This window comes from Vipera berus, assembly GCF_964194415.1.
Source record: "Vipera berus genome assembly, chromosome: Z".
Taxonomy (NCBI): domain Eukaryota; kingdom Metazoa; phylum Chordata; class Lepidosauria; order Squamata; family Viperidae; genus Vipera; species Vipera berus.
In genome coordinates, this window is record NC_138205.1 from 115,960,518 (window position 1) to 115,986,420 (window position 25,903).

Genomic DNA, 25,903 nt, shown 5'->3' on the forward strand with positions numbered 1-25,903 from the left:
CTTTAACTGTACAATTGTGACAGGGTATAAATACAATATATAAATAGAATGTCTTGCAACATTAGCTGACACATTCCTCATTCAATACGATATCAGGCATGCTTCAAGATTAGTTCCATGCTATAAAGGAAACATGAATTATATGATGCAAACTCCCCCCATTAAGATATTGCCAGTAAATATGTTCTTATTTTAAACAGTTTAGAAAGCATTATTTATGATGATACTGCAAAACTCAGAACATGTTTTCCATTAACTTGTAGTTGTGTCTTGTATTTTTTTCTCTGTATTACTAAAATATCACTCAGTTAAAATCCATTTTCTTCTATTGATATATATCAAGAAACTATTGAAAATAAGCATTAAGAATCTGGACTAACATATCACCAATTTTAGTTAGAATGAGTTGCTGAAATCAGAATTAATGTTTGAAGGAATAAATGTGCAAAAAAGATCTCTAGCAAATTCTAAATTGAAGCACTGCAGTCAATTAATGCACTGATATATATTTGTTGTTCACTTAATTATTAAGACAGTTCAGTTGTTCCTTTTCAATGATAAGCTGAAATAACTATATTATCTCAACTCCTGCAGCTGTTTAACAAACAAGTATAATGTTTAAAGAATATTACTATTTAAAATACAATTTGTATGACAAATTATCTTAAAAGACAAGATAACTGAAATGGTGAAATTGGTATTACTCTATAATGTTATGTATTTTCTTCTTTTAATACATCTAGATTTCAATTACATCACCTCATTTCAATGCTACTGATCTTATGTTATGTAAACTGACATTTTTACAACTTTAATGCCACATAGCACACAATCCTCTCTATCCGAGAGCACATATGTTTCTTAGCTATATGAAATTCATATTTAAAAAATAATAACCCTGCAAAACATTAACGAAAGGGAACAAGCTAATTTTCAGGTACAGAAAGTAAAATTGTGAATCCAGAATATTGCAATACTACTCTGATACTCCTACAAGGCAGTAAATCATATATTTCACATATAGAAGGCTAAATCATGCATGCTGACAAGTTAAAATTGTTTAATGCATTTCATATATCAAGCTCAATGATGAACAATGTAATAGTAAATCAGGCTCAATTTTTTTAAAGAAAAAGCTAGCTCTGCTTACATTCATCAAAATTGCAAACAAATGAATTCTCTAAGGCTCACTTTTGTTCCATAACTGCAAACTTTCCAGACCTTACTTCTGTTCTTTCTCCCTGGTATATTGAGATTCTAAATTTGCTGGATCTACTAGGACAGGGATCCCCAGCCCATTCAGAACCAAGCTATGTTAAGTGGCAGGTGAGCAGGCGTGCACAACTCCATTTGTGCAAGCAGTGTCTCACCACTCACACAAATGGAGCTTCATGTGTGCGAAAGTACCCACAGCTTGTGCAAATGGAGCTGCACATGTGAGCATCTATGCCAGGGGTGTCAAACTGCTGGCCCACGGGCCGGATGCATCATGCCAAAACTGTGCCCAACCCATTGCCGGCAATGGAAAAAAAGTCACGAAACGTTGTGACACGTCATGTGACGTTGCAAGTTTGACACCCCTGATCTATGCCCACAGCTCACACAGAACCATTTCCTCCCACACACACACAGAGCCCCAAAGGTTGGGGACCACTGTACTAGGAGACCAATTTCAAAGCCCTGACCACAGACTTGTCATCCTGCAGACCTTGAAGTCAAAAATGAAACTGAATGCTGAAATCACACTTTAGAATGTTAAGGAAATTTTCCATGTACAGGTAATCCCCAACATATTGGGGGACCCAAGACCCAGATTGTTGGGGGCAATAAGCTGACTTTGTAATAATGCTGCTTGGGGGGGGGTGAAAGCCCTAATAAGCAGGCATATACATAGAATGAAGGCTACTGCTAAGCTTGTAAGCCGCCTGAGTCTTCGGAGAAGGGCGGGATATAAATGGAATTAAAAAAAATAAATAAATATAACAGTTCATTTAGTGACCATTCAAAGTTATAGCAGCACTGGAAAAAGTGGTTTATGAACATTGTTCAAACAACTGTTGATGGCCACTTGATCAAAATTCAGATTGTTGGCAACCAATTCATATTTATGACAGTTGGACCAAAGGAACTATGCACAGGTAGTCCTCAATTTACAATAATTCGTTTAATGACCATTTGAAGTTACAACAGCACTGAAAAAGGTGACTTATGACCATTTTTTACACTTACTATTGTAGCATCTCCATGGTAACATGTCAAAATTTGATTGCTTGGCAACCAACTCATATTTATGGCAGTGTTATAGGATCACCTTTTGCAGCCTTCTGACAAACAAAAGCAATTTGAAAGCCAGATTCACTTATCAACCCAGGTGTTAATCTGGCAACTGCAGTGATTCACTTAACAACTGTGACAAGAAAAATCATAAAATGGAGCAAAGCTCACTTAGCAACAGAAATTTTGGGCTCAATTGTAGTTGGAAGTTGGAAGACTACATGTTTGTATTTACTGTGCCATACTGGGAACGCTTAATTCAAACAGGACTGTTAATTTCATTCTTATGTCAGATGCATAGTGGTTTCATGACTTATTGTTAAGACTATTAATGTGTTTATATTCTCATGTGAAACTCTGGTGATATACAACAATTCATTCATTATTAGATATATAGTATTTTCATTTATCAGCCAGAAAATGGTTTTGATATAGTCATGATATCGGAAGAGAAACTCAATCCTGGTACACAACTTGGTATACCAAAGATATGATGCAGAAGGAAAAAGAGATGAGAAGATAAAATGAAAGAAGTTGAAGCATCAGTCTTAAAATGAACTATCAGCTATTTGGATATACTTTTTTCCATGTTGAAAGAACCAAAATGCTTCTGTGGTAGAAGGATTTGCTGGGGAGATGCCCAGTTGGGGGCTCCTTTTGTGTCCCCATGAAGTTGCCCTCCAAAGTGGTACTCACTGATCTACTCACGGTCCTTGAACTGCTGGGTGATGGGAGCTCACTCCGTCCCCGGACAGCAATGGCTCTTGAATGAAGACCTGCCAAACATCAGCTCAGCATTCTAATCTCATGAGCCACCATGCTCCTTATTTGGATATATTGTACATTAGCGAGAAGCTTTTGTTCTGATAAATTATCCCTGTTTCCCTTGACATCCTCCAGCCAACAACTTACTAATTGTCAATCTTCTCCCCAAGCAGTCGTGAATGTAGAAAGCATTCAGAGAGTGATTCTAGAGCACGACTATTGATAAACCAGCTCTACTGTGAGAAACAGAACAACTGTTAAGGGAACCTCAGGAACTACAGAATGTAAGATGTAAACCTTATGCATCTATAACAGAATCAAAGTTCAAATTTAAATTTTAAAAAGTCTCCTCTCCCTCTAGTTGCACAGTGCAGAGGTCCCCAAACTTTCTGGCATTGCAGACTGGTAGCGTCAGTGGTGGCAGCGGCAGGGGAAGAGGGGGTGGTTGTGGGCTGCACAAGCAGCAGGCGTACCTGCTTCTGTGCACAGTTCCACTTGTGCAAGCAGCAGGCACTCACACTTGCTCTCATGCATTTGCATGCAAACGGGAGTGCCTATGCTTGTGCAAGTAGAGCTGTGCATGCGAGTGCGCTCACCCACCACTTATGCGGCCAGTTCCAAATGGGCCACCCTTGGGTTCTGAATTTCAACAGAGGAATGCCCATGGGAAGTAATTTAAAAAAATCAAATTGGCAATCATGATTGCACAACTGAATCCCCCATCCATGGCATATATATTTGGGATTCTATTTTCTCTTACAAAATAAATAATGTATTATCACCTGGAGCAAATCTGGTGCTTTCAAGATGTAAAAGAACTTCCGACATTTCCACCAACCAGGCATTCTGGGTATTATACGTCAACATATCTGTAGGAGAAGGCTGGGAAGTCTGACCTTACAAAGCATTTCTCCAGCTGGGAGAATGAAATTTCAAACAGAGACTACAAAGCAATTTCTCACATTAAAAGGAAATGAAAAGTAAATACAGTCTGGACAGATAAACAAAGTGATCCTTATCGAGGGAAGGAAGAGGTTTTATCTGCCACGCTTTGGTGCTGACAAAATTATTCACAATATAGAAAAGCAGAAATCCACACTGCTGGCTAACAAACAATAGAAACCATAAAATAAGACTGATTGAATTTTATAGAAAAAAATGGATTTATGGAGACAATGAGGAGAAGGGTGAATTTTCAGGAACCTTTCACAACAAATTTATATATGTGAAAGGAACTTTTTTCCCTCCTCTGTTACTTTTGGGAAGGTAGATGTCATTTTGAATGGAAGGTTTGCACTGATGGTTCCCCAGATAGCTCAGGGAAAAGAAACAGCTGTGCTCGAGTCTTGGTTTGTTATCTGCTTCAACTCTTCGTTGATTAGACAGCACCACAGGGTGGAACCACAGATGAAATCTTTCCTGCTCCACCTACTTGATGCTCCTAGTCTCAAGGGAATGACATCTGTGCATTGGAGCAAAACAACAAAAACAGCTTGCTGTGGGTGGTCTACCTCTTCCTCTCACTCCCCCCCCCCCCCGCTCCCAACTGGTTTGAGACAATTGGCTCAGGCAAATGTCTCACTGCAGATTCTCATGACCATCCAAGTCACATAAACTGGAATTATGTTTTTGCATGCAACTTCTAATGGAAAAATAGAGAAAGTCTGCAGTAATTCCATCCTGCTAGTGACTGGTCAAGATTTCTTAAGGCTAATAGAAGCCCAATGAAAATGTAAAGAAGTCAACAACTGATGTGTGGAAACAAGCAGAAGCTTACAGTGTTTGAAGGATCTGAATAGGTTTGGATCTGAAGAACAGACAACCAACAGGAAGGATTTCTTGGCCAGAGGAAGGCCCCAATCTGTTCTCTATTGTATGGTCCAGACCATACAATAATGAGTTTAAGTTACAGAAAAGCAGAATCAAGCTGGAAATGAGAAGAAACTTGGTAAAATAGTTCAACACAGCAAACAATTAGCTGGAAAAAAGATCAAGTGTCCCTTTGCTGTGTTTATTCAAGCAGGAACACTTTTGTCAGGGCTGTTTTAATTTGGATGAATTTTTTGAACTTCTTCACTTAGACAGCTCAGCTACTCTCTGGGGCAAGAACTTTGTGTAACTTGGATTGCCTTATCCTGCTTTTCTGTCAAGGAAGAATTTTTGTACACCAATATGCCAGAGGGTGAAAAGAATGGGAAGTCAGTGAAAATGCCCTCCTTCTAGCATTTTTCTTTTCTTCTTTCTTCTCCAGATCACAGTGTCAATCAAGGCCGGTGCATAGAATGACTGAGCATGAAAAGAGAGGAATACTGATTACAGTGTTTATTAGCCTGTGTAGAACCAGGTTCAACTCCCTGCTGAGTTGGGGACACCTCAACTTAACCCGTTTCATTGGTTAGTCCTGAGAACATTCTAAAATGGGAATATTGTGAAGGTCTGTTCTTGGAGAAAAGGTGACATCATATTTCAATGAAATGCTGTTGCTCTAGAATTCTAAATAAACTAATGAACATTCTAATTCAAGATTTCCTTGAAGAAAAGAAAGAACATGTTGCCCTAATGCTTTCATCCTCAAATTATGCGAATTGACTGGACCTTTACTTAAGAAAATTCATTTGTCATTTAATCCATTCAGTGTCTCTGAAGTGGGGCAACAGCTACGTTTGTTATAAATATGGGATTGGATCTGTATTTATCCTAGGTAACCACCCACCACACCACCCCCAATGAATTCAACTGTAAACAGAAATCTTTTTCAGAATAGTCATCTCTGACCCATAATTAATAGAAAATTAGAATATATAACCCTAAATTATTCTATATATTTAAAAAGTTAGTCTACATAATTATATAAAAGCTGGTGGCTTTGTGATGGCAAGGGAACTAGAATTATACTTATGTATTTAATAGCCATCCTCAAAAATAAACAAATTGGTTCACAGACAGTGCAACTGTGGCTCCACTGTCACAGAGTGACAAGCCATCTTATCTACCAAATTGCTCATTAGTTTTGGCAATTTTCACCTGCGCCTGCAGATGATGTATTTCAGCAGGGAATAAACTTCAGTTCCACAGCCCATCTTCTACAGCAAGTTTCTCAGCTCTCTAAAGCATACAGAAATCCATTATCGTCTTTCCCCCTCCCCCTCAAAAAAGCAGATGTAGCAGACTTGGGGGTGGGGGAAACTCTGGATCTTCCAAAACAAAATGCTGCAGAAAAAAGTTCAACAAAGGAAATAACAACAGCATCCGCCACCACCAAATAGAAACCTCAGTGGAAAACGGGAAGGAAAATGGTTATGTTCTGCACATCATACATTAAGCAAATATACAACATGCTTTGTGTGGTTTCATTACTGGAGATCACAAAGACTTGGTTGCCCAGCATTAATCCTGCTCCATTGCAAAGATCGAATTCTGCATTCTCTACACTGCATCAAATGTAGGCTTATATATTTGCACAAGGGGGGAGGGGGGAGTACAATTCCAGATGCATATTACTTTCTCAGCTGGAGCTGATCTATCTAACTGTCTCTTTCTAGGGAAGGTAGTTCAATTTATACACAAATGCAAAAGGAAAAATAAAAATAAAATAAGAGAAAGAGTAACATGGCAACCTGAACAAAAGAAGATGAAAATCTCAGCAACTCATTCAACCTTCACCTAATATGCTTAGACAGTGCAGCCGAACAGAGCTTGCACCACTACCTTGCCGATGAGTGTGAACAGCAGGATAAAATGTAAGTTTTACCTCCTGAGCTCCTTCGGTCAATAAAATAACCCATTCAATATTTAGAAAAGGCATCTTCAAGGAAAAAAATAATAAAATTATAAAAACACTAAAGAAGAGAGAGAAGTACCTACAATTACCACCAAACAATTTCAAATGGAATAGTGTTTTTCGCTTTGCGGAAGGAAAATATTCACCGCCAACCCTACAATTAGCTGGAAAATTACAATAATTACAGCAATTTTGCATCCCATCTCCAATCTAATTAATAGATATATGATCCTGCCAACATGTAATAATCAGAATCTGAAACTACCCTGATACTAGATGTGTTTTTATGAGCTGAACAGAATATATGAAGGTGTTTATTTGAAATATGGACAATGCCACTTGGGTGCCATGCTTCCTAAGTCAAAAAAGGAAATTCAACAAGGATATTGTTCCCATATTCAAAGTAGATTTCAATCAGGTATTTCAAAGTCAGTTTTCTGTAGCACTGTTTCAATTATCACTATGGTAGAGCATCCCGAAGAACAAAAGGCTGTTCTCACAGAAAGGAATTATTTTAAGTGGTACAACAAAACATTGCCTTTGATTTACCAGGGTAACTTGCCAAAATATTTCACACGCTTTTTCTCTAAGCATTCATATCATGCAAATGCACCACCTTGCATTTTTCCAACATATGATTTTAAGCAGGCAGCCCAATTTGGAAAATAGCTATAGAAGATGAAGACATACACCTGTAACATTTTAAGGCAGTAATTTAGAAAAACTTTCTCCATCCTGCTACACACACAAACATTATTATTTAGCAATGGCCACAAAGATTGTGGAATTCTGGGAGTTGAAGTTCAAACACAGGAGAGTATCATGGCTAAGGAAATCTAGTGGTACTACCACCAATGATCTGCTAACATCAGAAAAAAAACAAGTTCCAGCTCTTGGAAAAAAAATGCATCAATTCACTCAGTGCTGCAAAGAGAAACTGCCTACAAACATATCTTTACTGTGACAAAATGAAAGCAATCAAATCAAACTTCTATAACGTGTCAAGCACATTAAAGCAACTTTGATTTTTCTCTAAACTCCTTCTATAGGCAAGACCTAGAGAATGGCCTTAGCACTGACCTTGAAGAGCACATGTAGGCCTTAAAGGCACACAGGTTCCTCCTTGACCTAGAACAGTCCATGTGGTGACCATTCAAAGTTACAATGGCATTGAAAAAAGTGACTTATGACTGTTTTTCAAACTTATGATCATGTGATGAAAATTCAGACGCTTGGCTACTGACTCATATTTACGACGGTTGGCTACTGACTCATATTTACGACGGTTGCAGTGTCCCCGGATCATGTGATCACCTTTTGCGACATCAAGTCAAAGTCAACTCAGAAGCCAGATTCACTTGACAACTGTGTTACTAACTTAACTGCAATGATTCACTTTACAGGCTTGGCAAGAAAGATTGTAAAATGGGCAAAATTCACTTAACAGAAATTTTGGAATCAATTGTGGTCATAGGTTGAGGACTACCTGTATTTAACCTAACCTTTCTTTAATTTTCCTGCTGGAAAAGGTAATAAAGAGCATGTGTGTATATCTGCACGTTTAGTACTAGAAAAGGAAGTTACATCCTATGAAATTCTTTACAGAGCTGAAAACAGGGCACAGAAAGCTCCATCCTTTCTCATTCGCTCATCCTATGGTATCTCTGGAGGGCGATGGGGATCTAATAATTGATTTCACTTTCTCACCTCACTGGCTCACAGGGAATTTGTCAACTCAACTTGCTCCCACATGATAAGCTGTGAAGGCTTCTGAGCTGACAAGATTATTCCATAACAGAATGTCAGACTCCGATCACCTGCTAAGTTTCAGAAAGCCTCAAGAAAAATGAGCATACAAGAGCGAAACCCATAACACCAAGATATATTACTCTACTTTATAAATATAGGAAAAAGAAACGAGGAAAGGTTGGGCAGAAAAAAGTAATAGAAATTCAGAAACATAGGATGACATCCAGAATGACACTTCAAGTCTTTGTTTTGCCTTTGGCCAACTCCTAACATGTTGTGAAATAAAGACAAAGCTTGTTTCCCTGCGTCTATCATCAGCATGACATCTGAACAATGAAATATATTCTGCAATAGGGCAGGCCACTATTTTCAATAGCAGCTCTGGTTATAATAATGTTTATAGTGAAATGCCCTTGCATTCTCTTTGACTATAGCATGTTCACATAGGAAGAATAAACTGGAAAGGCATAGAGGAGGTGTTCCTCCTGATCCTACACTTGAAATGGTACAGGTAGTCCTTGACTTACAACATTTCATTTAGTGACCATTCAGAGTTACAATGATACTGAAAAAAGTGAGTTATGGCCCTTTTTTCACACATACAACCATTGCAGCATTTCCATGGTCACATGATCAAAATTCAAACATTTGGTAACTGACTCGTTTTTATAACAGTTGTGGTGCCCCAAGGTCACGTGATCCCCTTTTACAACCTTCTGACCAGCAAAGTCAATGGGGAAACCAGCTTCATTTACCAACCGTGTAAACTAACTTAATAGTAACTGCAGGGATTCACTTAACAACTGAGGCAAGAAAGGTCGTAAAATAGGTCAAACGTCACTTAACAAAGTCTCATTTAGCAAGAGAAATTTTGGGCTCAATCGTGATCTTAAGCCGAGGACTTCTTATACAGGGTTTCCTGCTTGAGCAGTGGGTTGGACTAGAAGACCTCCAAAGTCCCTTCCAACTTTGTTATTCTGTTGGCAACAAAAAGTAGTTAACTGGAAATGTTATATACATCAGCAGATAATGTACAGCTAGAAAGTAATAAAGAAAGAATGAAGAAAAAGAGGAGGAAAGAGAGGGAGACTATAGAAAGAAAGGACACTGTAGCCTTCACACCAATGGTACAACACAAAGCACGTATTATTTTAAAGAAAGATGTTTTCATCTTTTTTGTCTTTATTCTTCAGGTCAAAAGTGCAATTCCAGAATTACAAACAAGCAACATTAGTTGTAAATGTTTCTTGCTTGGTTATTTCGGAACTGTAGATATAAAACTCAAATAAGAATGGATGAGTCTGTCAGTACTGTTTTTTCCCCTCAGTTTCTCATTCTTTCTAACTCCACATCAATTTACATTTTTAAAATAAGTATATTAGATAATCTGTATTTTCTCCTGCATCTGTAGCAATATACATATTTTTATACCCAAGTGGCTAATTATAGTGTCCTCAGGCAACTTACAATTGGGATTGGAATTTCTGTGGCCAATGTCACTTGCCTGGCCACTTAGCAATAGAACAGGGGTGTCAAACTCAATTTCATTGAGGGCCGCATCACCATTGTGGTTGCCCTCAAGGGGCTGAGTGGGTATGGCCAGGGTGGGCGTGGCCTACTGGGTGGGCGTGGCCAGCTCTACATTTGTTCGCATCAAGGGTGCCTATGGGGGCCTGGGCAGGAGTGGGACAGATCTGAGGGTCTCTGGCAGAAGGAGGGTCTCTGGGCCAGGGCCAAGGCAGTGGGGGCCGTTCCCTCACTGTTTCCAGGATGGCTTCGCGGGGCGCATGAAATAACTTCGTGGGCCGGATCCGGCCCCTGGGCCTTGTGTTTGACATGTCTGCAATAGAAAGTCCAGCTCTTACAGTTGCCGTTATTAAGTAAATCGCCATGGATCGCTAAGCAATAATGTCATGCATTTGTAATTTCTTTATGGCTTCTACACTGACTTTGCTTATAATAAAGTCACAAATGGCAATCACAGGACCACAGGATGCTGTAATGGCCAGAATCTTGAGGACTATTTGTAAGGACCACCCCATTTAGTGCTGACGTAAGTTCAGTCCCTGAATGAAGGTTGTTAAGCAAACATTTTTGTAAACTCTTTTCCTTAATATGCAATTTAGGACATTTCCCCCTGTATCTAGTTAATCATCCATCCATGCCCTTTTTTTTCTTTTCAAATGCACACATTTCTGCTTAGATTTTTGGAAACAGCCCTGCACAATTCTTTGGAGTTCAAAACCAAAGGAACTATTCCCAATGTACAGGTGGTCCTCGACTTAGAACCATTTGTTTAATGTCCATTCAAAGTTACAATGGCACTAAAAAAGGGTGACTTATAACTATTTTTTCACACAATCATTGCAGCATCCCTGTGGTCATGTGGTCAAGATTTGAACTCTTGGCAACTGATTCATATGACTCTTCCAGGGTCACGTGATCACCTTATGACAAGTAAAATTGCTAAGCACATTGATTTGTGCTTTAAATTGTAAGCCGCCCTGAGTCTTCGGAGAAGGGCGGGATATAAATGGGATTAAAATTATAATTAAAAAAAAATTAAAAATCCATCTGGGGAAGCCAGACTCATTTAACAGCTATGTTCCTAACTGAACAACTACAGTGAATTCACTCCACAGCTGTGGCCAGAAAGTGGTAAAAAAGGGGCTAAATCCACTTAAGAAATGTCTCACTTAGCAACAGAACTACCCTTAGTCCTTTAATTGAACTGAGAACAGGATTTTCCTTCACTTTTACAAGTTTATTTTTGTTAAAGAATTCAGCAACATTATTAAAAGCAGGATTTTCCTTCACTTTTACAAGTTTATTTTTGTTAAAGAATTCAGCAACATTATTAAAAGCAAAGAAAAATGGTCCAAGCTTTTTACTTGGCCATTTTCAACATTTAGTCTATTTCTGCATTTTAATTGGCTTATGATAAAGACACATAATGAATCATCTCCCCAGCAGCAGAGAGAGTAACAGAACTTGGCATCTTAGTAAATGAAGACAAAATGTGCAAAGACCTGGAGAGATTTCACTTACTTGTACGAAGAACTGAAGGTGTGACTTCAATTTCACTTGCTGCTTCGTAAGATGCTGTAGTTGTGCCCAGTTCACTACCAAATATCTCAGGACTCTGTGTGCCTGTAGAACTGGCACTGGTGCCATCTCCTCCATGGTTTGGCTCTTGCTCATCAAATATAGCCACAAGCTACAAACAACAAATTAATTTGTAATTAGAAAGAGAGTGATACTACAACTCCATCATCATTATCAGCTACATCAAGCAACGAAGGATATTTTATTAATAGGACTGATAAATTGCATAAGAATGTGCACTACAGAACCACATTGCTCCTGCTCAGTCATGTGAAACTTCTTCATTAGAATTCTTGATGGCTGTGCAAAGTGAATAATCTGAAGTCACAGGACAATCGTTCCCCCTGCGCACTTACCAAGTCCTTTATAGCACATTTTAAAAATTAAAAAATAAAACCCGGTTACTCTCGTTTTAAACAAGACTCATCCTTCGCTACATATAGAATGCTGTTGTTTAGATTTTTCTAGTATTTTTACAACTATTGACTATGTTGTTGAGTGTACTATATTACTATTCTGTGTGTGAGAAAATAGTTATTTAACTAGAAATCAGACACAAAAAGATTAAAATGTCTTGCCAGATTTGATATGGGAGGTCTTTTCAATTCAAATACTTGTTTATATTCTTAAGCCATCAGATGTTAAATATGATAACTGAAATAGCTTATACATTTAAGAAGCAAAAATGTTATAGACATTTTTTAAAAACAGTTTCTGCCACTCACGTTTTCTGAAGAGGAGACAAAGTTGAAATACAAGCAACACCATTCAATACCAAATGGAATACTTACAGTACAATCCTAATTTGCCTATTTAATAATAAATCCCACTGAACTCACTGGGGCTAATTTGCAGGAAAATGCATATAGAACTGCACCTTAACTGTGTTGATTTTTAAATGTAAAATGTGTTATGCATGTGTGTTCAGCATATTCAATTAAATTGAGCAATGTACTGCTTCTCCTACACTCAGCAATAAAGGTGGATATTGACATATATATTCAATTCTTTTGTGGCATCTGAATTTCCTGCTAAAAATAAACGTAGGTCTTTATGGTTCACTTTCTCCAGAAAAAATCCTTGGGCTTTTCAGTTACCCAATCCAAAGATTTACAACTTCATTAATTCTACCTTTCCTTCTCCCCAGCTTCTGCTCCTGACACTGACCAGGGGCTCATTATCAGTTGCTTTTGATACAATCATCATCTCCTACATAGGTTCAGAAATGAATAAATAATAAACATTTTCAGGAATGGATCCACTTAGAATTAGAACTTACTGAAAAGTGATCAAAAGGTGGCTTCTCAACAAAGATACAGAAAAGAGGCTGCAAGTATTGTCACAGTGCTGGGATCCATCACTGGAGATCACTGGAGTTTTTCAAGCAAAATCTGGACAACCCTTTATCTGTGATAAGAGGATTCCTGCCCTGAACAGAACATTAGACTAGAAGACCTAACTTCCTCTTCTACTCTTTTGATTCTGGAAGCTTAGGAGGACATGGCTTGCAAGCTATGTAATATTTTTTTTATTTTATTTATTTTAATTCCATTTATATCCCGCCCTTCTCCAAAGACTCAGGGCGGCTTACAAGCTTAGCAGTAGCCTTCATGCTATGTATATGCCTGCTTATTAGGGCTTTCACACACACCCCAGCGGCATTATTACAAAGTCAGCTTAATTGCCCCCAACAATCTGGGTCCTCATTTTACCTACCTCGGAAGGATGGAAGGCTGAGTCAACCTTGAGCCTGGTGGGATGCGAACCTGCACTAATTGCAGGCAGATGGTGTTACTTAAGGAGGCATTAGTCCACTGCTCCACCAAGGCTCTTATATAATATAAGCTATGTACAGATAATCCTCAATTAATAATCATTTGTTCAATACCTATTTGAAGATACAATAGTGCTATACAATGGTTCCTCAAAGTTAATATCACTGCTGGATTCTGAAAAGAAAGACAAAGGGGAAGCCAGCAAGAGGTTGCAAATGGCAATCACATGATTTCATGCTTAACAACTGTGCAGGACTGGAATTGATGTCCTAAATTGGCAGTCATGTGATGTTATCCTTTAAGACCACATCGCTTAGGAGAAGAATTTTCCAGGTCCAATTATCATCATTTATCAAGGACTACTTCTATAAATCACTAAATATTTAAGTGCCTTATCCCATATTCATCTGAATTATATGTATGCCGTTTAGTAACTGCATTCTTCAAAATGCTAGCATAAGTAAAATATAACCTGAGCTATTGGCTGTATTCATGCCAAACAGTAAGCTGACTGAGAATGTTAGCTTATTATACCAAGCAACCCTTCTGGTACATGGTTCCCAGATTGCTTCATATAGAGCAGAAGCGACTATACCATCAAGAAATTATAGTCACAAAATGTCTATTTGTCTATGTCACAACTCAATCTCACAACTATTCCAGGAAGAGACACTAATCAGTGGAGGACTTTATAGATATTCTAGTTCAACTTTCTCAATACAGAGTTTCTCCCAGAATGTTAGGAGTTAAGAGATATTAGATTTCTCAGCAAACATGGTGCTATAAGCTTGCATATAAATTTGCACTGTGGTATTTTATCCAAAAAGTGTAAAGCCAGATGGTAGTAGAGGTGGCGGTTGGCTTTGCACTGAAAGCTGTGAACCTAATCCACAACAAAAGTGCGACCAAATATCTATAACAGTATTTTAATGCAGCCTGAAAATATCAGCTCATTAACCAATTCCCATGAAAGACATTTCTTCCTTTGTATGAGATCAGACTTTATACAAAAAAGCATAAGGAACAACACTAATAAAAGCATACATTCCTAAAACTATAGCATAATTGGGGGTAATTTCATTATACTGTATGTTGACACTGTTAGCCACCCAGAGGCTCAGAAATGGGTAGCACACAAGCAAAGCAAAGCAAAATAAGTGAATAAACAAACAAATAACGATAAATTCCTGTAGCTGTAGTTTAATTGTACCATGATGTAAGCCCTTTGAATGTGTTCTTCCTACTACACAACATAAAGCAGGAAAATGTTGCCATACTAGATAGCTGGCAATTCCTAAAATCTGTGACAAATTATAGATTTGGCTTTAACACTTTATGACTGCTGTAATAATATAAGAAAGACACTACACATGCAGAATTACAGATAGTGCCTAAGCAAAAAGAAATATTCTTTAAATCACGGTCTTATATTAACTGCTCATAGCTGAGATCTTGCCAGCAAACTAGGCAGATATAACCTTTGAATATTTGATGTCCAAATATTCAATATATGCAAACAAGAAAACTTTTATATTTCAGCATAAGTGTTCTTGTTACAGAAGTTCATGATGTATATATAAATGTCAGAAGACAGGATGTGCAGATTTAACAAAATAAGAGAGATAGAAAGGACCTTGGAGGTCATCTAGTCCAACACCCTGTGCCAGCAGGAAACCCTAAACCATTTCAGACAAATGGCTGCCCAATCTCATCTTAAAAATCTCCAGTGAGGTTTTTACCCACAACTTCTGGAGGCAAGCTATCCCACTAATTAATTGTTCTGTCTGGAAATTTCTCCTTAATTTTAGGTTGGTTCTCTCCTTCATTAGTTTCCATCCATTGCTTCTTGTCCTGTCTTCAGGTGCTTTGGAGGATAGGCTGACCCCTTCTTGTGACAGCCCCTTAGATATTGGACACTGCTATTATGTCACTCCTGGTTATCTTTACATTAAACTGGACATACCCAATTCTTGCAACTGTTCTTTGTATGTTTGAGCCTCCAGTCCCCTAATCATTTTTGCTGCTCTTTACAGCTTTCTATACAAAGCCAACCGTCACCTCTACTATCATTTCATTTTGCAATTTTCTTATCAAAATATCCCAGTGCAAATTTATATGCAAGCTTCCAGCACTGTGCAGGCTGAGAAATCTTGTATTTATAACCCTTAGGTTTTGTGAATATATTTGTTTTGAGAAGACTGAAATAGAATGTATAGTAATTCACTCTACTCATATAGGTAAGTTTACCTGCCTGGAGTAGTTGGGAGATTAGCAAAAGGGTCAGTGTGATAATTATGCACTGGATAAGTTAATAAAGGGGGAAGTTCACATTCACATGAACATTATATTTCAAAAGTAGATAATGTTCTGTTTGGATTCTGACAGTGTAAGCGATATCTGATCTATATCACTTGCCTGATGAAGTCAATTGAATGGATGAAATTTCTTCCCCTAATGTTAGCCTTATTGTATTAATTCCTTTTCTGGCAGCCAAAAACTTTCCATATCTCACTGGTAGGTCTCAAGATCACCATCTGAGAACCTCAAATATAGGGATGGAACGCTAAAGGGATTCTTAAGACTAATTAACTTCACAGCAACAAAAATTTGGCACAGGCTCATCAGAAAAAAAAAGTATCATGAGGTCCAGGATGATAATGTAGACAAGCCAACTTTATAATCACATTGTTCTCCATGGAACAGTTACTATGAGTTAATATCTAGAAATAAGTCATCAGTAAAGCAATGATTTTGTTGTTATGTTTAAGTACTGGTCTGCAACCCTGAGCCTCCAAAGAGGGAAAACAGGATCCAAAAGCACCAACCTAATAATAGAAGCGTTTCCGACTAAAATCAGTGTCACTTAAATGTGTACTAAAATTTAGTATCTGATTTAGATGAAACAGAGACACAAAAGAGAATGTATGTAGAATTATCTTGCTTTTGTTTCTGGACAACACAAAGGGATTAGCTAGAATCTAGAAGAAAAATGATGAGGGCAGCAGAATGAACAATTCTGTTTTTTGATAAAATAGAACCACATTTGTTCAGTCTGTGAACTGTGAGTGACTGACCAACAGACCCACAACCAGTCTTTCCCAAATATGTCAAAATTTCCTAGAAATAATAATTCTCTATTATGGTTTTCCTTGCCTTAATAAAATATTGTGTCTTCACTGCACATACAATACAGTTTTCTCACCACAGTTGTTAAGTGAATTACAATTCATAAAATGGGGCAAATCTCTCTTAACTGTCTTGCTTATGTGGGAAGTCAGCTCCCCAGAGCAGGACATATTAAAAGGGCAGGAAAATATATTTCCTAAAAGGATCTTAAAAAGGCAGAAAAGCATGCCCAGTTTTTCTTAATAGCCCCAAGTCTCCCTCCCCCAAGCAGAAACCAACTCTATAGAAATGCAGATGTAAACCATTCAGGGAGGTTGGAGCTAAGAAGACTTCTGAAATCTACATACCCCAGCCCCAGGGAGGTGGGCTGGGACAGACAACCAGCAAGAATCCTAGAGGGGCACACCTAGGCTCAGGACAGAATACGTGACAAAGGAAATACAAAGCTTGAAACAGGAAATAACTCCAGACAATAAAGTCCAGCGGGTATAAAAACCCACTACCCACATGTGCTCAGCCCTTCTTTTCCTGTTGGATCCATCTTTCTGTCTGCCTTTCCTCTGCAATAAACTACAACCTTCTTCCCAATGCAGTTGCCATGTTTATTCCCCGCTTGGAGGAACCATGATGGAGACTTTTCTTCCAACACTTAGCAATGGAAATTTTGGGCTCCGTTGTGATCATAAGTCAAGAACTACCTGCATACACCCAAGTTGACAGAGAAATAACAAGGTTACAATTCTCTTCACTGAAAAATAGTTCATGAATTTTTAGGAAAGCAATTGTATGTTACATGGAACTTTCTCCCTTCTTTGGGTTCATCCCAATACACATTAGACATGGTTGGGCTATATATCCACATAGATATGATATGGACATCAGATCCAAAGACAACAGATTGGGGAAAAAGTCAACGTATTTCACATCCAAAAAGCTGCATCTCCTGAATATTTGCTTAATTACCTCGTCATCCTTTGCTTCCTGTTACTTTAATTTTGTAGTGATTCAGCTTTATTAGCAAATGCTAATTTTCAACCCATCATTTAAAACTCAGAGAAAGCCTAGCAAAGATTTATTTTATTTTTATATATAATTTTTTATTAAGAACTTTGATTAATAGTAGAGTTGAATACAAACATAACTTGCAAAACAGGAATGAAAAGTGTAATGAAAAAGAAAGAAAAAGGAGAAAATTAACAATGTATGTTTGTGTGTGTGTGTGTAAATTTTTTGATATATATATATATATATATATATATATATATATATATATATATATATATATAATGTGTGTGTGTGTATGTATGCATATATATATATATATATATATATATATATATATATATATATATATATATATATATATATATATATATATATATATATATATATATATATATATATATATATATATATATATATATTTATATGTAGATCTTTGGTCATTCGGGTTTTTTCCCACATAGAATTGGAGGTATCAGGGCAATGTTTCGACGAAATCTCATCCGTTATCCTCAGGCTGATGGCTTCAGCTTCGTTCTTCGTTCTTCTACAAATTTAGTAACTCTTCATACTCTCAAGTTTCAAACCTTTATCTCTTTATCCTGTATCCCATTTTGCATTTTAAAATATCAGCTAGTTTCTTTTGTAGATCCAGTGAAATACTCTTTCCTAAATCATTCCCTTGGCCTGTCAGTTGTAAACCCATGTTCAATACCATCTCTAATTTGTCAGATTGAATTTGTTTTACTTCTGACAAATCTTCTATAACATTTTTGGGCATTGTCATTACTGACATTGTTGGTATCGTGACTACTATTTTTTTTTATTCCATTCTTCAAAAGTCTCCTTTAGTATTGTGGGAAGTCAGTTCCCCAGAGAAGGAAATATTAAAAGGGCAGAAAAATATATTTCCTCAAAGGATCTTAAAGAGGCAGAAAAGCATGCCCAGTTTTCTTAATAGTCCCAAGTTTCCCTCCCCCAAGTAGAAACCAGCTCTATAGAAATGCAGATGTAAACCATCCAAGAAGGTTGGAAAAGCCCCCAGCTAGAAGATTAAGAGGACAAAGACACCTAAAATCTACATACCCCACCCAAACTCTAAGACAGGACATATTAGGATTAACCCACAGATGCCAAAAGGCACAAAATACATGACACAGGAAATACAAAGCCTCAAACAGGAACAAGAAACAACCTCAAGAGCACTAGAGGGTATAAAAATCCACTCCCTACATGTGCTGTCTCTTTCTTCCAGAGCTAATGTTTCTGTCTGGCTCTCCTCTTCAACAAACTGCAACCTTCTTTCCAAAACAGTTGCCATGTTCTTTATCCCTGGCTTGGACTGAGCTATGATGAAGACTTCTCCTTCAACAGTATTATGACTGCCATCACAACATACACCATCTTGCAGGCCAGCATATTTTTCTACCTAAAATATTTAGTCTCCTTTAGTGTCCAGTTCTTGAATTCATGAAATTATGTTATGTCTTTTAAAAACCAAAACAGGATCTGTTTCCCATGAAAAGCTATTTACAGTTTATAATTAATTCCAAATCCATAACATTCAATATTCCAATTTTATCTGGAACTTTAGTCCCTTTATAACTTCGTAAGATCAAAATCTTATTCAGCTTTTTGCTGTTTATTTCAGATTCTCTAAATTCTTAGGCTTATGATTAATTTTTTCTTTCATTCAGGATTAAAGGCAAACTCACCCACTGAGTCATTCCAAAAATCTCTAATAGCTTAGAAGGAGTTAATGAGCAATTTTCAGAAGTGATTAGAAAAAGAGGTTTGCAAACCTAGAGTCATTTAAAAGTCTCTGCTCTGGTTGCGAACAAAATGACTAATCCCATCATCTCCACACACTTAAACTCATGTAAAACTACTCTCCTGCAGTCTTCATCAAAAGAAGCAGCTGTCCATAGCATATATGGGTGATCTCTGTTCTCTCCTTATCCAGAACATTCCAAGCAGTCTTCTCACCAGTTCCTTTGGAGTGTCTTGAGGGACGACAGGAGACAGTAGGCACGGTCCAAAACAATTCGTTTATTGGGCAGAGGTCCCGGGCGAGGCACCGCCGGGAATCCCCCGTATTTATAGTAAACAGGAACATCAACAACATTGTCTAGAACCAATAAACAGGCGGGGTTCTCCCGCCTAACAAGAACGACCAATAATGAGGAGACCGGCTAAAGGTAGGCGCGGCTGACAGTGGCTTGTTGCCGGGGCCAGCTGGCAGCTTTGACAGCTCCGGCTGGACTGCGCATGCGCGGTCGGCTTTGGTTTGACAGCTGTCAATGTACTGCGCATGCGCGGCAGTTTGACAGCTGTCAGAGTCGGCCGGTTTGACAGCTGTCAGTGTACTGCGCATGCGCGGCAGTTTGACAGCTGTCAGAATCGGCCGCTTGCCGCGTCTGTGGGGGGGGAATGCCGTGGCAGCCTTTTGACGGCTGTCAATGGCTGCCGGGGATTCCTTATAGTTGTGAGGGGAGTGGGTGTGTGTTCTTGCTGAGTATATAACACCCCTTCCCCCCTTGCCCCTGGAAGTTCAGCTTGGGTCGGCTCCGCTGTTTCTGCTGCCGGCCCATTCATAGTCCGCCAAGTACGAAGGGGCTTTCCGCAGTCTGGTGGAGCGGCGAAGGCTTGGGCTGGGCTGGCTTGTGCTGGGCTGGTCTTCCGTTTCCTCGGCGGGGGAAGTTTCGGGGCTTGGAGGTTGGGGGCTGTCGGCGATGTCTGGGACGTGCGGTGCTGGGCTAGGTGGCATTGGTGGCGCCGCTGGGGAAATTAGCATGCCTGGTTGAGCTCGGGAACTGCGGTCCTGTGGCACCCGCGATCTCAATTGGTCGGCGTGTCGCCTGATGAGCCTTCCGTCTCCTAAGTCGATGAGGTAGGAGACTGGGCCAGTCTGGTTGGAGATCACACCTTGTAGCCACTTGTCGCCGGCCCCGAAGTTCTTTGCCCAGATGGGCTGGCCGGGAGGGAAGATTTTGACAGTTGGTGTGTGGATTGGTTCGGCGGCTGCCCTGTCGGGGTGCAAACGGTCCAGTTAGGTGACCAGGCTGCGCCCCCAACGGAGCTCAGCCGGAGACTTGCCGGTGGTGGAGCAAGGCGTGGAGTGTTGGGCCAGGAGGTATTTCGCCAGTCTGCAGTGCCAGTCGCCGGAGATGATTTTCTTTAGGGCTTCTTTAGTCGCCTTCACCATGGCCTCTGCGAGACCGTTCGTGCAGGGGTGAAAAGGCGCGGAGGTGGCGTGCCTAATCAAGTTGGCCCTGGTGAAAATCTGGAAGTCATGAGAGGTAAATTGGGGGCCGTTGTCGGATACGATGACATCAGGCAACCCGTGGGTGGCAAACACCCTCCTCAAACCCCTGATTGTGGCTGCTGAGGTTGTGCTGGCAACCGGAATGACCTCGAGCCATTTGGAAAAACTATCCACAATTATAAGAAAATTTTGCCCTTGGAAGGGGCCGGCGTAGTCAATATGAACTCTGGACCAGGGGTTCTTAGTCACCTCCCACTTATGGACAGGGGCGTGTGGGAGGGGTGGCCTGGTCTGCTGGCACATGTTGCAGGTGGCTACAAAGTTTTCGATGTCTGCATCGAGCCCCGGCCACCATAAGTAGCTGCGGGCGAGGGATTTCATTTTGACCACACCGGGGTGGCCGTCGTGGAGGGAGGTTAGAGCTTGTTGTCTGTGCGGGGTGGGTATGATGACACAGCTGCCCCAGAGGATGCAGCCGAGGTGGGCTGAAAGTTCATGGCGCCTTAGGAAATAAGGCTGAAATTCTGGACCCGGGGAGGTGGATTGCCAGCCGGTTAAGACCCAGGTTAGAACCCTCTCCAGGAGTTTGTCTTTGCAGGTTGCAGCCGCAATTTCTTTTGCGGATACGGGGCGGTCCGGCAGTTCCTGGATAGCCAGGATTTGACCGGCGGGTGCGGGGTCTGGGTCGAAGTTGGGCAGAGGCAGTCTGCTAAGGCCGTCTGCATGACCCATTTCCTTGCCTGGTTTGTGTTCGATTTTAAAGGAGTATGCTGCTAGAAATGTGGTCCAGCGAAGCATTCTGGGGGATAATATTTGTGGGGTCAATTTGTCCCAGGTGAAGAGCCCTAGCAGGGGTTTGTGGTCGGTAAAGATTGTGAAATGCCGACCGTATAAGTAATCGTGAAATTTCTTCACGCTCGCCACTAATGCTAGGGCCTCCTTGTCAATTTGCGCGTAATTGCGCTCGGCTTTGGTTAAGGTCCTAGAGTAGTATGCGATGGGGGATTGAGTTCCATCGCTGTGGAGGTGGCTGAGGACAGCGCCTATGCCATAGGGTGAGGCGTCGCAAGCGACGCAGAGGGACATTTTCTCTTTGTAATGGGTGACAGTAGATTTGCTTGAGAGGAGTTGTTTCAATTTGTTAAAACTGTCATTGTGGGCTTGTGACCAGAGCCACTGGGCTCCTTTATCTAGTAGCCTGTGGAGAGGCTCTGCTATGGAAGCTTTGTGGGGGAGGAAGGCATGATAAAAGTTTATGAGACCCAAAAAGTCTTGTAGTTCTGCCTTATTTTTGGGGGGTGGGGCTGCCCTGATGGCTTTGACTTTAGAATCCGTGGGGTGGATTCCGTTGGCGTCAATTTTGTAACCTAAATATTCAGTAGAAGGAACCCCTATGGAGCACTTTTCTTTTTTTAGTTTTTGGCCGGCGGTGCGGAATCTTTGAAGCACCTCACGCAGCCTGTCAGCCAGTATTTCCTCGGATTCCCCCGCGATGAGCACGTCATCGAAGTAAGGGCAGACCCCGGGGATTCCCTTAAGGGTTCGCTCCATGGTTTCCTGGAATATTCCAGGTGCCACTGCGATTCCAAACTGCAGGTGGTTCACCCTGAACGCTCCACGGTGGGTGACTATGGTTTGGGCATTGGCCGTTTCCTCTGAGACTGGCAGCTGCAAAAATGCATGTGCTAAGTCTAATTTGGCGAATATAGTGCCTGCCTGGATAGAGGAGAGCACATCCCTGACAGCTGGGACTGGGTAGGCGTGGGGGTTTAAAGCACGATTAAGGGTGGCTTTATAGTCCGCGCAGAGGTGGACCTCCCCATTAGGCTTGACAGGGGTGACTATGGGGGTTTCCCAAGTGCCCCCTTCTGTAGGTTCTATGACTCCCAGTGCAATTAGTCTGTCGGGCTCCGCTTCTATCTTAGATTTGAGAGCGAAAGGAACTCTTCTTGCCTTGATCCTGATAGGCAGGACCTCTGGGTTTAGTTTTAGGTCAATGGGGGGGGCCATTGAATTTCCCAAGCGACCCGTCAAAAACGTCCGCGTATTGTAATTGGTGAGGCTGAGAGTGGTTCACGCCCATAATTTTTATCCCCAGGGGTTCGAACCAGTCAAGGCCAATGAGGCTGGCTCGTTTACCTGCTGCGATTTGGGCTGTTAGGTCTCCCTGGAATTGCTGGTAGTTAATAGAGAGCCTAGTTTCCCCTTTCAATTTAATAGCGGCGCCCTGGAAATCGGCTAGAAAAATTTTCAAGGGGGTAATGGGGAACCGGCGTCTGCACTGACGCGCGATTCCTTGTAAAGTGTCCCAGGAGAGGATGGAGACTGAGGACCCAGAGTCCACCTCCATTTCGCAGGGAATTCCCTGTATCCGGACCTGAATTTTAATTTTGGGGCGGATATAGCTGGTGGTTAAGAGCCCCTGGTCCGTACTAGTGGTCATGACAGATGACCATAGGGTCTTCCCTGGCAATTTGGGGGAGGGCATATTACCTTCCGGGGCGGCCTCCAGGTCGTGAAGGGTCTCGCGGCCGGTGCTGCGGCAGGCGGAGCGAATGTGGCCGGTTTTGCCGCAGCCATGGCACTTGGCATTGCGATGATGCCCTGGTATGGTTGCCACCGCAGCTGGCGCACTTGGAGCGGTTGGTGGTGTCCCTTGAGCCTCCGGCCGGCCGATCTGGTCTTTTGTCACCCTCACGGCGAGCCTGGGGGTTGGCAGGTCTCGGACGAATGGCGTCCACTTTGGTCTTCTGCTCGGCTGTTCCCGTGTCAGAATTTCTAGGGCAGTCGTGGTGGACTGACCCTGTGAAGGGGTTTCCCGCCGGCAGCGCGTCTTCCCGATGGCTATCTTCGTATGCCATGATTTCAATTGTTAACTCGGCCAGGTCCATCGTCGGCTTAGTGACGAGTTTCTTCTGAAGCTTCAGGTTCCTCAGACCGACGATGACCTGGTCCCTTATGCGGTCCTCGAGGTCCGGGAAACGGCAGCGTCGGGCCACTTGTCGGACCATTGCTATGAACGATTTGGCCGGCTCGCCTGGTTGTTGGTACTGGCGGGCGAAATTCAGGCGCCAGTACAACTCGGACCGTCTTGGCGAGAAGTGTCGATTGAGGCGGTCGACTAGCTCGGCGTATGGGACAGCGGCCACCGGGACGGGGTCGCAGAGCCCTACGGTGACATCATAGACTGCCGGGCCGCTGAGGCAGAGGAGCGCCGCGGCTTTGGGGCGATCCTCGACGATGTTATTAACGAGGAGGTACCCCTCTACTTGCCCGAGATGTGATTCCCAGCCCTCGGGCTGGGAGACATCGAATTCTCGGACATGCCCAAGATTGGCCATACTGTCTGGTCCGCGGGTCTGCTTAGGGTGATGTACGTGGAGGGCTCTCCCGGACCAGCAAGTGACTTCAGCGGTGTCAGCTGGTGGGACGGCTTCCCTCCTTCACTTGTGGCTTCAGCTAGTGACTTCAGCTAACAAGCAGACCCGCATCCCATCCTCGTCGCCAGGTGGAGTGTCTTGAGGGACAACAGGAGACAGTAGGCACGGTCCAAAACAATTCGTTTATTGGGCAGAGGTCCCGGGCGAGGCACCGCCAGGAATCCCCCGTATTTATAGTAAACAGGAACATCAACAACATTGTCTAGAACCAATAAACAGGCGGGGTTCTCCCGCCTAACAAGAACGACCAATAATGAGGAGACCGGCTAAAGGTAGGCGCGGCTGACAGCGGCTTGTTGCCGGGGCCAGCTGTCAGCTTTGACAGCTCCGGCTGGACTGCGCATGCGCGGTCGGCTTTGGTTTGACTGCTGTCAGTGTACTGCGCATGCGCGGCAGTTTGACAGCTGTCAGAGTCGGCCGGTTTGACAGCTGTCAGTGTACTGCGCATGCGCGGCAGTTTGACAGCTGTCAGAATCGGCCGCTTGCCGCGTCTGTGGGGGGGGGAATGCCGCGGCAGCCTTTTGACGGCTAACGGCTGCCGGGGATTCCTTATAGTTGTGAGGGGAGTGAGTGTGTGTTCTTGCTGAGTATATAACATCCTTGGTCTTTCCTGTGGTTATTGGATCCACATTCAATTTGCCATACCTCTTCCAGAAGCACCCCAAGCCAAGTTTTACTTTTCCCCTCTTTTTTCCCCAAGACATATATATTACATGGATGAGAAAGGCATGCATGATATATGGTTTTCTTCTCACACTAACACTAAGCATTTAAAATCTCCCCTTATAACTGCCGTAATTTCCATACAGATTAGCAGACAAATCTGTAATATACCCATGTTTCTAAAATTGCCTCTGATTCACTAGTGGTGCGAAAATTAACATTCCTTATTTCAAGTCCTCTTTGATCTTCTATATCTCGGTTGTTATTTACCAGTGCCAACAGCACAAACATTCCTTATTTTTTAAAAAAATCAATTCCATTGAAAAGCACTTTGAGAAGTCATATTTTTGTATACCCTCTGGAAATAAAACAAAAAAAGAGCTTTATTCAGGTTATAAGGTAAACAACTAAATACTCTGATTTTACAGTAATGTTTTGGCACACTTGAGTTACTCTGTGTAAAAGTACATTAGCAATGCTATAAGGCATTAATTTCAGAAAATAATCCAAGAAGTGGAAGAATTTCACAGGATACTGACAACAAACATAAACAGACCTAACATCTTATTGAAAGAGATTTGAGATTTTAGAGATTTTAGATTTTTTCCTAACCTTGTACTTTGCAGATAACCATGAAATTGTACTCCTCAAATTTTTAACAATATTGTGACAGACTGGGTGTGGCCAATTAGAAAGGCTAACAAAATTATAACTTTAAAGATGAAAAAGAGGCTAAAATGATCAAATGCATTCCTGATACCATGCATTTGGAATGCAGAGAAACATCATTTATCTGATTTAGTTATATTTATTTTTACTGAAATCAAATCAGATTCAGCTTTTATTCTGATAGAATGAAATGGGATCATCTGTTACCTTTTAGGGCATGGTCCCCAGAAAGAGTGTGCACTAAGAAATGACAGCGATATAAAAATGAAATGGAAAATATATGTCTTTT

At 41.1% G+C, this 25,903-nt stretch overlaps 1 protein-coding gene across 5 annotated transcripts in view; it reads right to left on the reverse strand.

Moving 5' to 3' along the window:
- PARD3 (par-3 family cell polarity regulator) overlaps positions 1-25,903 on the reverse strand; it is a 663,866-nt gene that overhangs the window by 406,089 nt on the left and 231,874 nt on the right. For all 5 annotated transcript variants that reach the window (XM_081345247.1, XM_081345245.1, XM_081345244.1 and 2 more), the window contains exon 3: positions 11,618-11,786. In XM_081345247.1, coding sequence (XP_081201373.1) covers positions 11,618-11,786 — 169 coding nt within the window. The remainder of the gene's footprint in view (positions 1-11,617; positions 11,787-25,903) is intronic.